This window comes from Pan troglodytes, chromosome 9, assembly GCF_028858775.2.
Source record: "Pan troglodytes isolate AG18354 chromosome 9, NHGRI_mPanTro3-v2.0_pri, whole genome shotgun sequence".
Taxonomy (NCBI): Eukaryota; Metazoa; Chordata; class Mammalia; order Primates; family Hominidae; genus Pan; species Pan troglodytes.
The window spans coordinates 69130236-69147957 of NC_072407.2; the positions used below are offsets into that span (position 1 = coordinate 69130236).

Genomic DNA, 17722 nt, shown 5'->3' on the forward strand with positions numbered 1-17722 from the left:
AAAACAAAGTCACAGAAACACCCACTGGGACTCCAGATACTGGTGATATCAGATATTGACTTTAAAAAGTTATGCTTAGCTGGGTGTGGTGGTTCACACCTGTAATCTCAGCACTTTGGGAGGCTGAGGCAGGAGGATTGCTTGAGCCTGCAAGTTCGAGATCAGCCTGGGAAACACAGTGAGACCCCCATCTCTATACAAGTTACCTGCGCATGTGTGGTGCATGCCTGTGGTCCCACCTACTCAGGAGGCTGAAGTGGGAAGATTGCTTGAGCACAGGAGGTCAGGACTGCAGTGAGCCATGATCGTGCCATTGCCCTTCAGCCTGGGTGACGTGAGACCAGTTTCAAAAAAAAAAAAAAGAAAAATTATGCTTACTATGTTTATGAAAATGAAAGCAAAGTTTGAAAATTTTACTAGAAAACTGAAACTGTAAAATATGAAATAACTTTTAACAAGAACAAAACAGAAACTGTAGAATCAAGAAATATAATAACCAATGTTGAATAAAATTCAGTACACTGGTTTAACAGCAGATTAAGTACAACTTAAGTGAATTTGTAAACTAAAAGCTAAAGATAGCAAGAACTTAGCAAAAATAAAGCAAAGAGACAAGTTACGGAAAATACAGAAGAGAGGGGTTAACAGAGTAAAGAGTAAAACTGTCTAATGTATATTTAATTGATGTCCAAAAAGAGAAGAGAGAAGAGAAAATAGGGCAGAAACAATATTTAAAGAGTTAATGGCTGAAACAACTGAGACAGATTTGTGTGTGTGTGTGTGTGTGTGTGTGTGTGTGACGGAGTCTCGCTCCGTCGCCCAGGCTGTAGTGCAGTGGCTCGATCTGGCTCAGTGCAAGCTCCGCCTCCCGGGTTCATGCCATTCTCCTGCCTCAGCCTCCCAAGTAGCTGGGACTACAGGCACCCGCCACCACGCCCGGCTAATTTTTTGTATTTTTAGTAGAGACGGGGTTTCACCGTGTTAGCCAGGATGGCTGAGACAGATTTAAGAACAGAATAATCAAGCAGTATAAATAAAAAAGATTTCTACACCTAAAGAGATGAAAAACAGAAGAATCTTAAAATCAGTCAGGAGGACAAATCATCTTTAAAAGATAAACAAATTAACAGTTGACTTCCCCATACCAACAGAAGGTGTTAGACTAATAGTGTTAATGTCTTGAAATAAAATCATTACCAACCTAGAATTTCATATCCAATCCAAATATTCCTCAACATAAAAGGTAATAAACTTACCTGTATATTATGTTAAAATTATAATCCACATAACAAGAAGAATTAATTCAACAGACTTTAGAACATGGTGTTTTGACTATACGTTCTTAGCAGGATATACTCTAAGGATGAAATGGAAGTCCAAAGACCTCTTAAAATTTATTCAGTGGCATGATTGTTAGTAATAATATTGGTATTTTATATTGGAATTATTGTATGCATACTTATGATAAACAATTATGTTAACAATGTTAGGAACCAAAGTTTTTAGCATCAGATAGAAGATATGTGAGTGTAAATTCAGAGAAATAACTATTTTTTTTTTAAGGGATCTCACTCTGTTGCCCAGGCTAAAGTGCAGTGGTGCGATCATAGCTCACTGCAACCTCGAACTTCTGGGGTAAGCAGTCCTCCTACCTCAGCCTCTCCTGAGTAGCTGGGACTACAAGCATGCACCATCATGCCTGGCTAATTTTTTTTATTTTTATTTTTTTGTAGAGACAGGGTCTCACCCCCGAGTTTCCAAATTTAATGAAAACTATAAACCTGCAGATTCATGATCAATGAACCCTAAGTGTAAGAAATATGAAGAAAATTATACCAAGTCACATCATAATCAAAGTATTTGAAGCCAGTAATAAAAAAATCTTAAAAGCAGCTGGAGATAAGACACATTATGTATAGAGGAACAAAATAATTATGGCAGATTTCTCACTGGAAACAGTGTTAGCTAGAAGAAAGTGGGGTAACATCTTTATAAAGTACTGAGAGAAAAAAGGCAAAATGAAGAATTTTTCAGACATAGAAAAGGTGAAAGAATTTATCACCAGAAGACCTGTATTATAAGAAATGTTAACAGAAATCTTTTAGGTAGAAGAAAAATGTTGCCAGATGGAATTCTGAATCTACCCAAAAAAGGAAGAGCACTGGAAGTGGTGGCTATGCGGGTAGATACAAAATACTTTTGTCCTTTTAAAAACACAAAATATCCTTCTTGAGTATATAAACCAAAAAGCATCCAAGACAGGTTTCAATCAGTTTAGAAGTTTATTTTGCCAAGGTTAAGGATGTTCCTGGGAGACAGGTCTGTGCCTTTCTCTAAAGATGGTTTTGAGGTCTTCAGTATTTAAAGGGGAAACGCAGGCTGGAGGGGAAAGAGGGAGGGGATGATCACATTATTGAATCCATATGTTACAAGAGAAAAGGAGCAAGTAGGGGAACAGTCAATTATGTATTTGTCTTGTGCTCAGTAAAGTGGCCCTTTATATAATAGAAGGTGAACATTAGAGTAGCTACCTGTAGAGGTATTTAACCCTTTATCTGTAGCTATCTGCTTAGGAACAAAAGGAGAGACAGCTTCTTGCATGACTCAGCTTTCAGCTAAATTATTTCCTTTTGGCATAGTGATTTGGGGTCTTGAGTTTTAATTTTCCTTTCACAAGTACCTTACCAGAAAAAAAAAAAAAATCTTTAAAAAACAAGTCTTGAAGTCTCTCCCTTCAGGGCTCCAATTACACATTCCTGAATTAGGCCACCTAAAGTTATCCTGCAGTTCACTGAGGCTTTATTCATTTATGTAGAGACAGGGTCTTGCTGTTTCCCAGGCTGGAGTGCAGTGGCTTGATCTTAGCTCACTGCAGCCTTGAACTCCTAAGCTCGTGTGACCTTCCCACTTCAGCCTCCTGAGTGACTAGGACTACAGGTGTACACCACCATACCTGGCTAATTTTGCATGTGTGTGTGTGACATATCTTGCTATCATTTTCTATATTCTTCATATTTCTTTTTTTTGAGATGGAGTCTCACTCTGTTGCCCAGGCTGGAGTGCAGTGGTGTGATCTCAGCTTACTGCAACCTCTGCCTCCTGAGTTCAATCAATCAGGCCCCTGAAATGATTTCTATCTCTGCCATTTCAGCCTCCCGAGTAGCTGGGACTACATGTGCCCACCACCATGGCCAGCTAGTTTTCGTATTTTTAATAGAGACAGGGTTTCGCCATGTTGGCCAGGCTGGTCTCGAACTCCTGACCTCAAGTGATCCGCCTGCCTTGGCCTCCCAAAGTGCTGGGACTACAGGCATGAGCTACTGTGCCCAGCCTATACTCTTCATATTTCTTATGCTTAGGGTTCATTGATCATGGATCTGCAAAAATATAGTGTATAAGGTTTATAACATCTATGGAAATAAAACCTGTGACAATAGCACAAAGGCCAAGAGGAGAGAAGTGGAAGTATATTGTTGGATTCTTAGACTATATATGCATTGTTATAATATCATTTGAAGGTAGACTGTGATAAGTTAAAGTTGTATACTAATAAAGCCTGGCAATCCCTGGTTTAATGCAACAGTTATAACTAATAACTTAAAAAGGAGATAAAATGGAGTTATAAAAAATTCCTGGCAGGCATGGTGGCTCTCACCTGTAGTCCCAACTACCTTGGAGGCTGATGCAGAGAGAGGCTCACTTGAGCACAGGAATTTGAGGCTGCAGTGAGCTATGATCACATCATTGCACTCCAGTCTGAGCAACAGAATGAGACCTTGTGTCTTAAAAAAGGGGGGTGGGGAGAGAGAGAAAACACTTTTTAAAATGTAAAAAACAATTTCTAATCCAAAAATAGAAAAGAGGAAAAAGGAAACAAAGAATACAAGCAAGAAATGGAAAAAAGATAAGATGATGGATTTAAACCCCACTATAGCTATCTTCATATTACAAGTAAATGATTTAAACAACCCAATTATAAGACAACTGCACATCTTGGCTCCTCAAACACTCCCCTCTTATTCTGAGTTTGCATCTTTTTTTTTTTTTTTTTGAGACGGAGTCTGGCTCTGTCGCCCAGGCTGGAGTGCAGTGGCGCAATCTCGGCTCACTGTAAGCTCTGCCTCCCGGGTTCACGCCATTCTTCTGGCTCAGCCTCCCTAGTAGCTGGGACTACAGGCGCCCACCACTATGCCCGGCTAATTTTTTGTATTTTTAGTAGAGACGGGGTTTCACCGTGTTAGCCAGGATGGTCTCAATCTCCTGACCTCATGATCCGCCCACCTCAGCCTCCCAAAGTGCTGGGATTACAGGTGTGAGCCACCACGCCTGGCCCTGAGTTTGCATCTTAAAAATCCCCTTGCCCTAAACAGTGAGTCAGCCTTAGTTCATGTGTTAATGCCTTCTGAGATTTGTGAGGGAGACTTCATTTATGGGTATAAAGCCTTTCCATAATGCCTCAGTGCCCACTGGGTAGGAATTTTAATCTTCACAATACCTTGTGTTTACCCCATAAGAAAGAGGATGAAAACGAATGAAAGATAAAGGAAAGCACACATTCTGGTCTCTGGCCTTGGTTCAGGGGACAAGAAAGGTTAAGCAGTGGTTCTTAATGGGGTAATTTTGTCCTTAAAGGACATTTGACAATGTCTGGAGACGTTTTTTATTGTCATGGAGGGGGTAATGTAAGAAGGGTGCTACTGGCATTTGGTGGCTAGAGGCCAGGGATTCTGCTAAACATCCTATAGTGCACAGGACTGCCCACCGCAGTGAAGAATTATCTGGCCCAAAGTGTCACTAGTGCAGAGGTTAAGAAACCCTGGGTTACAGATAGGGTGAGAGTGGGAATGGGAAGTTCAGAGATAGAAACCATTTCAGGGGCATGCCTTCCTTTGTTTTAGATAATAGGTTTGGAGACAATCCGAGGAAGTTTCCTTCTCAATCTAAGTATACTCAAATACTTCCTAGAAGATATTCTCTTGTATATACTTCTAGCATGTATCACATTGTATTACAGCTTACCGGCTTTTATGTCTGTCTCCCATGTTGTAAATATGATAAACTTGAGGACAGGTATTATCTGGATATTTGTCTTTGTACCCCAAGAACTTAGAACTTAAAACAATGTTAACCTGTGGTGCCTTTCAAATCTATGATCATGTGAACCGGATGAATAAATAAACTGTCTTCATATTATATCTGTAGCTCACACTTATTAAACCCAGAATAAATTTCTGGGGATCCTAGTGGATCTATCTCTGGTGCCTCACATCTGTCTTCAGTGTGGAAAAGGCTTAATATGTAACTGCATAGGCTGGGCATGATGGCTCACGCCTGTAATCCCAGCACTTTGGGAGGCCGAGGTGGGCAGATCACGAGGTCAAGAGATCGAGACCATCCTGGCCAACATGGTGAAACCCCGTCTCTACTAAAAATACAAAAATTAGTCAGGCATAGTGGCATGCACCTGTAATCCCAGCTACTTGGGAGGCTGAGGCAAGAGAATCACTTGAACCTGGGAGGTGGAGGTTGCAGTGAGCTGAGATGGCGCCATTGCACTCCAGCCTGGGCGACAGAGCGAGACTCCATCTCAAAAAAAAAAAAAAGTAACTGCATAGCACACTTATGGGAGTGTAAACCAGGTCAGTGTTATGTTTGTTTGTTATACAAGTGAATACATAGTCATAAGATACTAAAATTTGGCAGTTTTCTTTAGCAACTACACATATTTCTATATGGACCTTTGGGTCTGCCTCTGATATTGTCAACTTGGGAGCAGCCGATGACTACTTTCTTCAAAGATACCTCTTCTTTAGTTGACTGGAAAAAATACCATTTGTGTATGATACCCAATTTGGATCTCAATTTGGATAGAGGTATATCCTCCCTCTTTCTGCACAGGAATTAAGACACTTGAAGAATATTAGAGAAATGAAAGGAAATATGAATAGAATGTGTGTATAAAAATATGACCAGAGATCTGATGGCCCAGGTTGGGGTTTGGGGGTCAGGGTCTGGCCAAATGTGAGAGACCACTTGAAGTGAGGCAAACAGGTGTCAAACAGGCAAAGCTCTTTCAGAGCTTGTTTTGGCATTGCATGGTTTTTTTTTTTTGTTGCTTGTTTTTGTTTTTGTTTTGTTTGAGACAGAGTCTTGCTCTGTTGCCCAGGCTGGAGTGCAGTGGTATGATCTTGGCTGGCTGCAACCTCCGCCTCCCGGGTTCAAGTGATCCTCCTGCCTCACCCTTCCGAGTAGCTGGGATTACAGGTGCCTGCCACCATGCCTGGCTAATAGTTTTTTGTATTTTTGGTAGAGACAGAGTTTCCCCATGTTGGCCAGGCTGGTCTTGAACTCCTGACCTCAAGTGGCCCACCTGTCTCAGCCTCTCAAAGTGCTGGTATTACAGGTGTGAGCCACCGCACCTGGCCTGGCATTGCATGTTGATACTGGTTCTCCTCTTACTTCCTCTGCTGCCTCCTCTATTCCTGGTCCTTCTGTTAGATACTTGTTCAGAGGATTTCTAATGTACCTAATCTGTCAACTCTGGGCCTTTACAAAGGTGAGTAAAGGGAGCAATGATACCTCTGAACTACTGTGGAAGAGAAATGCTTCATAATGAACTGAGAAAATCCACATAAAATTCCTTAGAAAAAGTTAAAACGCATACAAATGCAAGATGTAATAGTATTAGGCCTAGGAAGCTGGCTGTAATATTCACATAAGCTCTAACCACACCAGCTTTGGGTGAATCATGCTAAAAGCTGGAGGTTAATAACTGAGCTAATAAAACTGGGAAATTGGAGTATGCGACCATGGGCTGATATCTAGGAGGGGTTGCAGTTTTGAGATTGACTGTTCTAACTAGAATCCTTTGAAATTTAGAAGGTAGTCTGGTCGTCTGGCTCCTGAAGAAGACGACCAGTAGGGAAGAGGTATTCTGCGGCTATGACTGGTATGAGAACATTGAAGCCTACTGGGATGGGGCAGTATCTTAGAGGGAATGATAGACTCCACCGATTTCGAATAGAGATATGACTGGTGAATTTCTAGGGATCGCCATACCTCCTTTTCTCTTTCATTTTTGTTTTTGGGCTTTGCTGGTTTAGTTTTTTGCCAATTCATGGTCCTGAACCTTCTCAGTTAACTTTGGAAATGAATAACGTAGGAAATGTCCTCTCATCTCCCTCCCTTATTACTCTAAAGGACAGAACCAGGATCCACATGGAGGTACTTCTCTACATGGATCTGAAATATGGGACTATCCTGATTGTATTCTAAAGGATCAAGGTGCTAGAAAGTGACCACTGGGCAATGGATTACATTTGGGGATACAAATATATAGTATTGGGGCTAAGAGAACAGGTTTTTTAGTCAGTCTAGCAAAGTCTAGAACTCAGTTCCACCACCTACTGGCTCCCGTTGGACGAGGTATTTAACCTATCTGTGCCTCTTTTCTTATCTGTAAAAGGGCATAAGAATAGGTCCTATCCGATACTGTTGTTGTGAAGTCTAAATGTTGAAATAGTACATAAGCATTTGATGCAGTACCTGGCACATAACACAAATTAGCTGTTGTCATTACACTCAGGTGAATCTAACCTCTTACCAGCCATACCTGCCTTAGAAAGTTGTACAAGGAATCAATGAATTTATTGTGTAGAGCTTCTCAGTAATGTAAAGGAGTGCTGTTTGGCTTGCATTTTACACACATAGTTACTATTTTAATGTTCTTCCTGTGAGTCATTATGATTTGCTTCCATCATATGGATAGAGAAACAGGTTCAGGAGGGTAAATGAGTGTTCAGATTTAGATCTCCTATTCTCAGATCCTTCTTTGTTCAGAATACAGGTTCTGTAGTCACTTTGTATTTCAAGAGCTTTACTTATCTTAGAAATTCGTGTAATATCTTGTCCTCTAGATTTGGTGCTTCCAGATGTGAGTTATCAGGTGGAATCCAGTGAGGAGGATCAGTCTCAGAATATGGATCCTCAAGGACAAACTCTGCTGCTTTTTCTCTTTGTGGATTTCCACAGTGCATTTCCAGTCCAGCAAATGGAAATCTGGGGTAAGTATAAGAGAATGGGGTTGCCAGCTGGGGTGTGCCAAATGCTAAGAGAGAGGGAAACTTTGTGTAATGCACACATCTAAATTAGATATATTTCTGTAGAATAAAGTTCAGTGAAAAACCTTGCTTAATAAAATGAACATATCCTATAGAAAAGATTCATATGTTGATGCATCGCTTAAATGATGACATTTCTAGTCTGGTTGGCCAGAAATCAGCAGATACTTCATATATTGCTCCCTAGGGATCAGCGGTTTTCAACGTTAGCCGCACAATATATTACCTGGAGAGCATCTAAAATGCTTACTCCCCAGAGATTCTGATTTCCAGATGGACTGAGGTGGGGCTTAGGGCTCAGTATGTTTTTAAATTTTTTTTATTTTTAGAGATGCTCTGTCGTCCAGGCTGGAGTACAGTTGCGCGAGCATAGCTCAATGCAACATCAAACTCCTGGGCTCATGTGGTCCTCCCGCTTCAGCCTCCCAAGTAGCTGGGCCTACAGATGCATGCCAGTGCACCTGGATAACTTTTTCAATTATATTTTGTATTATTATTTTTTGTATGGAGGTCTTGCTTTGTTGCCCAGGCTGTTCTCGAACTCCTGGCTTCAAGTAATCTTCCTTCCTCGGCATCCCCAAGTGCTTGTCAGTATGTTTTTAAAGTTTCTCAGGCTGGGTGCGGTGGCTCATGCCTGTAATCTCAGCACTTTGGGAGGTTGAAGTGGGTGGATCACTTGCAGCCAGGAGTTCAAGGCCAGCCTAGCTAACACGGCGAAACCCCATCTCTACTAAAAATACAAAAATTAGCTGGCATGGTGGCAGCTTCTTGTAATCCCAGCTATTCAGGAGGCTGAGGCAGGAGAATCTCTTGAACCCAGGAGGCAGAGGTTGCAGTGAGCCGAGATTGTACCACTGCACTTCAGCCTGGACAAGAGATTGAGACTCTGTCTCAAAAAAAATAAAATAAAATAAAATAAAATAAAATAAAATAAAATAAAATCACTTCTCAGGTGATTCTGATGTACAGCAAGGCTTGGGAACTTTTCATCATCGTGCTGCCTTTCCAGGTGGATTTAAAAAATGCACACCTGTTCTTATTCAGGTATGCAACAGGGAATCTTTGGTGTTTATCTATTAGATGGGTGACAATTTGTTATCAATCAGAAAGGTTATCTATGATAGAGATAAAACAGTGGTTTCATTTTCTGGTCCATGAAACACATGCATCAGAATCACTGGATGATGATGATGATGATGATGATGATGATGATGATGATGATTTTTGAGACAGAGCCTCCCTCTGTCGCCCAGGCTGGAGTGCAATAGCGTGATCTTGACTCACTGCAGCCTCCACCTCCCGGGTTCAAGCGATTTTCCTGCCTCAGCCTCCTGAGTAGCTGGAATTACAGGCACACGCCACCACACCTGGCTAATTTTTGTATTTTTAGTAGAGATGGGGTTTCACCATGTTGGTCAGGCTGGTCTCGAACTCCTGACCTCGTGATCCACCCGCCGCAGCCCCCCAAAGTACTGGGATTACAGGTGTGAGCCACCACACCAGGCCATTATTATTATTATTGTAGAGGCAAGGTCTGAACTCCTGGGCTCAAGTGATCCTCCCACCTCGGCCTCCCAAAGTGCTGGGATTACAGGCATGAGCAATCGCGCTGGCCTCAAGTGATTCTTAAATAGAGTAAAATTTGAAAACCACTGAGCATGAGCAGGAGTTGACTTCTGCATTTTAATCCAATAAACCCTGGGACATAAATTTAAGTGTTTCTCAATGCCCTCCTGATCTTTGAGGAAAGTTACAAGGAGAAGTGGAGCTTATACAAATTTGGGGAAAGGTTTGTAAGCCTCCCTTTTGGTGCTTCTGATATGTCTCTGTTCTCCTTTCTCTATGGGCCAATGTGTTTTCGTGGGACTCTATTCTCCAGGCACTCTAGTGCTATTTGGTGTGGCCCTGCTCCCACTGAGTCATAAGAAAAAAGAGACTGCTTACACCAGATCAAAAGAGCTCATGTTGACTGGTGTCAATTATTTATTGAACAAACCATTGTTGGCTGTGGTATTCTTCCTTCTACCTTCCTTCTGAGCCTCTCAGAAGTAAGATAAGGCAAACTTTTCCCTGCCTTTTCCCAACACGTGCTGTACACACTAGGAGAGAAGCACTGTTTCCTGGGGCTCTGGCTTGTAGCTCTTTATTTGAGGAGCTAATGGTCTTTGGTGCACCGCCGTTCTGATGATTAACACCAGGGGAATGGAAAATAGAAGATACCTAAACTAATGTGAGGATTCCTGGGGATGTTCCCTGTGGCTTATGCTCACATAGACAGAGGTTGGTAAGAGCAGCAGCTTATTATTGTGGAAAAGACATCAGGGTGGAATCAAGAGACCTGGGTTTAATTTTAGCACTGATACCAACTTCCTCAATGATTTTTGGGAAGTATGTCACGTAAATCTGAGCCTCCCTTTTCATATCTTTAACATGAGATTGTTAGGCTAGGCCCCATCAAAGGCCCTTCCAGGTCTAAAACCCTCTTAAGACTTAAGATCTGCTACCTTCTAGCAGGCTTTTTTTAAGGTCTGTCAGAAGGTAATCCTTGGATAATGCAAGCCTGATAACATGTTCTGAGCCCTAAAGAACATTCCTTAAGAACTCAGATTCCTCAGAAACACAGTATTATCATTCCTGAACTACTGTGATAATTTGTACACTTCTGTTTAGCTTGACCCTGAAGGCCTGCAGTATCTCAGTTGTTGTACTCAGTATTGGATTTAAAAGAAATTCATCAATGTATTAGTAAACACAGTAAGGCTCTCCCATCTTACACATCTGGTAATTTAAGACTAGCCTCTGAAGAAGATGCACAGTGAGGGGAGGTAGATATAGACATAGTGATAATTTTACCTTCTCTTCCCCCTTTTCTTTCTCATATGCTTAAAAGCTTTCTCTAGAGCCTCTTCTTTTAGGAAACAGATTGTTCAAAGTTAGTCTGTTTCCATGTCTTTAAGAAAATTACTTAATTGGCCTTATGCCCACCTACCTTGTCATGGTAACTTTTCTGTGATTAACTCATTTTTTTTTTCTTGTGACTAACTCATTATTTTCCCCAATGTCAAAAGCATTTGGTGGTCAAAAGTTTTAGGAATGAACTTTGACTTTTAAATTAAATGTCTGCTTTCAAAAGAGATCTGATTTCTTGAAGCTACTCTTAAAACCAAACTATGGAAAATACCAATCTAGATGATACATTAACATAGCAATAGCAATATTTTGAAATTGTACAGTGTACATTTTAAAACACTTCATGGGCTAGGCACTGTGGCTTGGCACCTGTAATCCCAATACTTTGAGGGGCCAAAGCAGGAGGACCGCTTGAGCCCAAGAGTTCAAGACCAGCTCAGGCAACACAGCGAGACCTCGTCTCTACATATACAAATTCGCCCGGGCATGGTCCCTCACACCTGTAATCCCAGCACTTTGGGAGGCCGAGGCGGGCGGATCACACTGAGGTCAGGAGTTTGAGACCAGTCTGGCCAACATGGCGAAACCCCGTCTCTACTAAAAATACAAAAATTAGCTGGGTGTGGTGGCAGGCGCCTGTAATCCCAGCTACTCGGGAGGCTGAGGCAAGATAATCACTTGAATCCAGGAGGCGGAGGTTGCAGTGAGCCGAGATCACGCCATTGCACTCCAGCTCGGGCAACAAGAGAAAAACTCTGTCTTAAAAAAAAAAAAAAAAAAAAAAATTGGCCAGGCATGGTGGTGGTGCACACCTGTGGTCCCAGCTATTCGGGAGGCTGAGGTGGGAGGATCACTTGAGCCCCGGTGGTCGAGGCTGCAGTGAGCCAAGATCGTGTCACTGCACTCCAGGCTGGGCAACAAAACCCACAAAACACTTTGTGTACATTATCGCAGTTTATCTACACAACATACCTGTGAGAGCAGGTGGTATAAAGCCATTTTCTATACTGAAGAAAAGATTTCATCACCACTAGTTGATGGCAGAATTGGCCCTAGAATCTATGTTCTCCCTGACTCCAGCTCCAGAATCCTTTTGAGCTTACCATATATTACGTTCCCTACCAGGAAAGCATCATGGTGCCTTGTGGTAGAAAATGTTCTTCTGGTTTGCATTTTTAATACAGTCCTGGAAAAAGCCAGCCAGTTTTAGGCTGCTTCCCATAGAATTCTGAACACTGAAAACAAAGAAAAATCAAGAAGGATTTTCTCCAGGTGACCTGTAAATTTGGCTTCCTGTGCCTGCTGCATCGGGATTATTAAATGGTGGCCTATTGTTTGATGGCATAATTTTTTTGCCTGTTGCTCTCACATATTAGCTTTTCTGAATGAGACTGAGCAGTGGTGCCTGTGGTTACTTTAACAGAGATAATCCCCCATTTAAAAGGACCTCATACCAACAGTTCTGTGTCATCTCTGTGAATTTTAACCTTTTCTTTACCACAGTACGTCTGAAAGCACTGCCACAACAGTGATGTTCACATAGACGTAGAGTAGGGTTAGACACACTCTATAGGACCTTTGCTTCTCCCTTTCTCCTCTCCTTTGGGAGTCACTGGGATTGTTGTTTATAGTACATGGTATATATTTCTGCTATGAATTAAACAGGATCCCTTATTTGTTTCTTTAAAAAATAATGTCATTCTCCACCTTAATTTTCCTGAGCTTTCTTAGATTTATAAGTGGGAATTAGGTAGGTGTGTAAGTTGCTGGGAGATTTTGTCTAAAAAAAGGTAATTATTTGTGGATATGTAGGGGTCTCTTCTTCCAAGAGGCATCTTTCCCACTCCCAGTCCTGACTCAAAGCACATGAACAGCAATCTTGAAGTAGTTATCCTCGCTCATGGTTAATCCTTGGATAATGCAAGCCTGATACCATGTTCTGAGCCCTACTGAACATTTCTAAAGAACTCGGATTCCTCAGAAACCAGTGTTATCATTCTTGAACTACTGTGATAATTTGTACACCTCTGTTTAGCTTGATTCTGAGGGCCTGCAGTATCTCAGTCATTGTACTCAGTATTGGATTTAAAAGAAATTCATCAATGTATTAGTAAACAAGTGTCTTAAATCTTACACATCTGGTAATTTTTTTTTTTTTTTTTTTTTTTGAGATGGAGTCTCACTCTGTCACCCAGGCTGGAGCGCAGTGGCGCAATCTTGGCTCACTGCAAGCTCCGCCTCCCGGGTTCACGCCATTCTCCTGCCTCAGCCACCCGAGTAGCTGGGACTACAGGTGCCCGCCACCGCGCTTGGCTAATTTTTTGTATTTTTAGTGGAGACGGGGTTTCACCATGGTCTCGATCTCCTGACCTCGTGATCCGCCCGCCTCGGCCTCCCAAAGTGCTGGGATTACAGGCCACATCTGGTAATTTAAGACTAGCTTTTGCAGATGCACAGTGAGGGGAGGTAGATATAGTGATAATTTTACCTTCTCCCTCCCCTTAGGAGTCTATACTTTGCTCACAACTCATCTCAATGCCATCCTTGTGGAGAGCCACAGTGTAGTGCAAGGTTCCATCCAATTCACTGTGGACAAGGTCTTGGAGCAACATCACCAGGCTGCCAAGGTAATAAGGAATTCACAGCCTCTTTTCTCCTATTCTCTAAGAAAAAGATAGCAAGCATATATGGCAGGCAGGGCCCAGGAGCCCTTCCTCCCTTAATGCCCCTTCCTCTCCTCTTCTGTCACCTGCGTGATCTTGTAACACTGCATCTAGCCTACAACTCAAACTTTAGCTTAGATGGATCACTGTAACCAGCTTGCTTAGTCTTACCTCCTAGTAGGTGTGTTTGGGTAAATAGGGAAATAGTTAATAGGGAAAAATGGCTGATAACACACCTCTTCCTTATGCATATAATTCCCCTTCCCACACAGACTTCTGGAGCTGCTGTTTCGCTGTGTCTTACATTCTTCCCCCATTTTCCTAATTCTTTACACCAACACTTTCTCTCCTTACCTGATTTTCTACATCCATCCATCCTGTGTACTTTTGGTAACACATTTCTTACCTCATATGGCCCCCTTTTCAGGGAAAAAACAACCACACTAAGAGAGCAGAACTAAAAGCTTTTTTTTTTTCCCAAATACTGTGTCTGTTTTCTTGATCATTGTCCTATTGCTTGTCTTCTCTGATGTGTCTGTGTCAGTAAGTCACCTCTGTGAAATGCAAGAACATTTTTAAATTTTATTTTAATTCCCTAAGTGTTATGATGTAAAAATATGTGAGGATCTCAGTAACTTTTGTTGATGGATAGGAAGAATTGTTGAAATCCTGCTCTGATGGAAATGTGTGGGCCCTCTGGGATTCTCTAAACCACATCTTGGGATTCATGCAGTCTCCCCCTTACTTGTTATGTTCCCCAGGCTCAGCAGAAACTACAGGCCTCACTCTCAGTGGCTGTGAACTCTATCATGAGTATTCTGACTGGAAGCACTAGGAGCAGCTTCCGAAAGATGTGTCTCCAGACCCTTCAAGTTAGTAGGAGATTGGGATTGGGGATGCTTAAAAGTGCCAGGGTTTTGGCTGGGTATGGTGGCTCATGCCTATAATCGCAGCACTTTGGGAGGCCAAGGTAGGAGGATTGCTTGAGCCCAGGAATTTGACACCAGCCTGGGCAACACAGGGAGACCCTGTCTCTACAAGTAATTAAAAAATCACCCAGGTGGAGTGGTGCACACCTGTGGTTCCAGCTCCTCAGGAGGCTGAGGTAGGAGGATCAACTGAGCCCGGGATGTTGAGGCTGAGCCGTGATCGTGCCACTGTACTCCAGCCTGGGCAACAGACTGAGACCTGTCTTAAAAAAAAAAAATGCCCAGGGCAGTGGCTCATGCCTGTAATCCCAGCACTTTGGGAGGCCAAGGCGGGTGGATGACCTGAGGTCGGGAGTTTGAGACCAGCCTGACCAACATGGTGAAATCCTGTCTCTACTAAAAATACAAAATTAGCCAGGCGTGGTGGCAGTTGCATGTAATCTCAGCTACTCGGAAGGCTGAGGCAGGAGAATTGCTGGAACCCAGGTTGGGGAGGTTGCAGTGAGCTGAGATCGCCCCATTGTACTCCAGCCCAGGTGACAACAGTGAGACTCCATCTCAAAAAAAAAAAAAAAAAAAAAAAAAAAAGCCAGGATTTTAATGACACTCTACTGCTTATCTTTGTAAAATGTACAGTATTTTTAGAAACATTACTTTATTTGCTCCACTGTGATGCTACATAGTACCAGGCTTAAGTTTTAAGAAATATTTGTTGGAATAGTAGTATGTATACCATTTTACAAATGAGAAAACAAATTATTTAAGATTTCTGCTTTCTTTAGGTCACACAGCTAGTTAAGAACAGAGCTAGGGCTGGGTGTGGTGGCTCATGCCTGTAATCCCAGCACTTTGGGAGGCTGAGGTGGTGGATTGCTTGAGGTCAGGAGTTCATGACCAGCCTGACCAACATGGTGAAACCCCGTCTCTACTAAAAATACAAAAATCAGCCAGGCATGGTGGTGCACGCCTGTAGTCCCAGCTACTCAGGAGACTGAGGCAGAATTGCTGAAACCCGGGAGGTGGAGGTTGCAGTGAGCCAAGATCACCCCACTGCACTCCAGCCTGGGTGACAAAGTGAGATTCCGTCTCAAAAAAGAATAAGAAAAAAAGAACAGAGCTAGGACTAGATCAGTGATTCCTAATCTAATTCCTTGTTGAAAAATGCTTTCATGGTGACAGAATACACTGGAAATAACTGAGCAACCTTACCTATTACGTGTATGTGGCAGTACGGAATCAGAGGCTCAAGTTCAAATCCTGACTCATTTACTTATTAGTTATGTTTAGGCCTATAGTTCTAAGACTTGTCTACAAATTGGAAAAAGTAATAGTACCTCACAGAGGTATTATGAAGGTGAGAGCTAAATGTGTGCTATGGTCTGAATGTTTATATATCCTCAAAATTCATATGTTGAAATCCTAACCCCCGAACTGATAATATTAGGAGGTATGAGGCCTTTGAGAGGTGATTTAGGTCATTAGGCCTTCATGAATGGGATTAGTGCCTTTATTTTTATTTTATTATTATTTTTTGAGTCGGAGTTTCGCTCTTATTGCCCAGGCTGGAGTGCAATGGCATGATCTTGGCTCACCGCAACCTCTGCCTCCTGGGTTCAAGCGATTCTCCTGCCTCAGCCTCCCGAGTAGCTAGGATTACAGGCATGCACCACCATGCCCAGCTAATTTTTTATTTTTTATTATTATTATTATTATTATTATACTTTAAGTTTTAGGGTACATGTACACAACATGCAGGTTAGTTACATATGTATACATGTGCCATGTTGGTGTGCTGCACCCAGTAACTCGTCATTTAACATTAGGTATACCTCCTAATGCTATCCCTCCCCCCTCCCCCCACCCCACAACAGGCCCTGGTGTGTGATGTTCCCCTTCCTGTGTCCATGTGTTCTCATTGTTCAATTCCCACTTATGAGTGAGAACATGTGGTGGTTGGTTTTTTGTCCTTGCGATAGTTTGCTGAGAATGATGGTTTCCAGTTTCATGCATGTCCCTAAAAAGGACATGAACTCATCATTTTTTATGGCTGCATAGTATTCCATGGTGTATATGTGCCACATTTTCTTAATCCAGTCTATCATTGTTGGATATTTGGGTTGGTTCCAAGTCTTTGCTATTGTGAATAGTGCCGCAATAAACATATGTGTGCATGTGTCTTTATAGCAGCATGATTTATAATCCTTTGGGTATATACCCAGTAATGGGATTGCTGGGTCAAATGGTATTTGTAGTTCTAGATCCCTGAGGAATCGCCACACTGACTTAATTTCGTATTTTCAGTAGAGACGGGGTTTCTCCATGTTGGTCAGGCTGGTCTCAAACTCCCGACCTCAGGTGATCCACCCGCCTTGGCTTCCCAAAGTGCTGGGATTACAGGCCCGAGCCACTGTGCCCAGCCGGATTAGTGCCTTTATAAAAAAGGCCCCAGGCCGGGCGTGGTGGCTCATGCCTGTAAGTAATGTCAACACTTTGGGAGGCCAAGGTGGGTGGATCACCTGAGGTCAGGAGTTCCAGATCAGCCTGACCAACATGGTGAAACTCTGTCACTACTAAAAAAAAAAAAATACAAAAAAAATTAGCCAGGCGTGGTGGCAGGCGCCTGTAATCCCAGCTACTTGAGAGGCTGAGGCAGGAGAATCACTTGAACCTGGGAGGTGAAGGTTGTAGTGAGCTGAGTTCGCACCATTACCCTCTAGCCTGGGTGACAAGTGCGAAACTCTGTCCCAACCAAAAAAAAAAGGCCCCAGAGAGACCCTTGCCCCTTCTGCCATGTGAGGACACAGGGAGGAAGTGGGCAGCCTACAGCCCAGAAGAGGGCCCTCACCAGAACCTGACCATGCTGGCACTTTAATTTCAGATTCCCTGCCTCCAGCACTGTGAGAAATCAGTTTCTATTGTTTATAAGCCACCCAGTCTATAGGAATTTGGTATAGCAGCCCGAATGGACTAAGACAGTGTCAAAGTGCATAGCATACGGTAGATTCTCAATAAATGTTAGTGTTTCCCTTCCTTTAGGAATGTGTGCTGACCAACTGGTATTATCAATGGGCAACTTATCATTCCATATTTGTTGCTTTTT

At 42.4% G+C, this 17722-nt stretch overlaps 1 protein-coding gene across 12 annotated transcripts in view; it reads left to right on the forward strand.

The window, feature by feature from the left end:
- The window catches only part of TOP6BL (TOP6B like initiator of meiotic double strand breaks), a 98652-nt gene that overhangs the window by 63471 nt on the left and 17459 nt on the right, over nucleotides 1-17722 (forward strand). For 9 of the 12 annotated variants that reach the window (XM_054661441.2, XM_054661436.2, XM_054661431.2 and 6 more), the window contains 4 exons: nucleotides 5722-5873; nucleotides 7917-8063; nucleotides 13536-13657; nucleotides 14455-14565. In XM_054661441.2, the coding sequence (XP_054517416.1) occupies nucleotides 5722-5873; nucleotides 7917-8063; nucleotides 13536-13657; nucleotides 14455-14565 (532 nt within the window). The remainder of the gene's footprint in view (nucleotides 1-5721; nucleotides 5874-7916; nucleotides 8064-13535; nucleotides 13658-14454; nucleotides 14566-17722) is intronic. The other 3 variants (XM_054661442.2, XM_054661434.2, XM_054661435.2) reach the window with 1 other exon arrangement.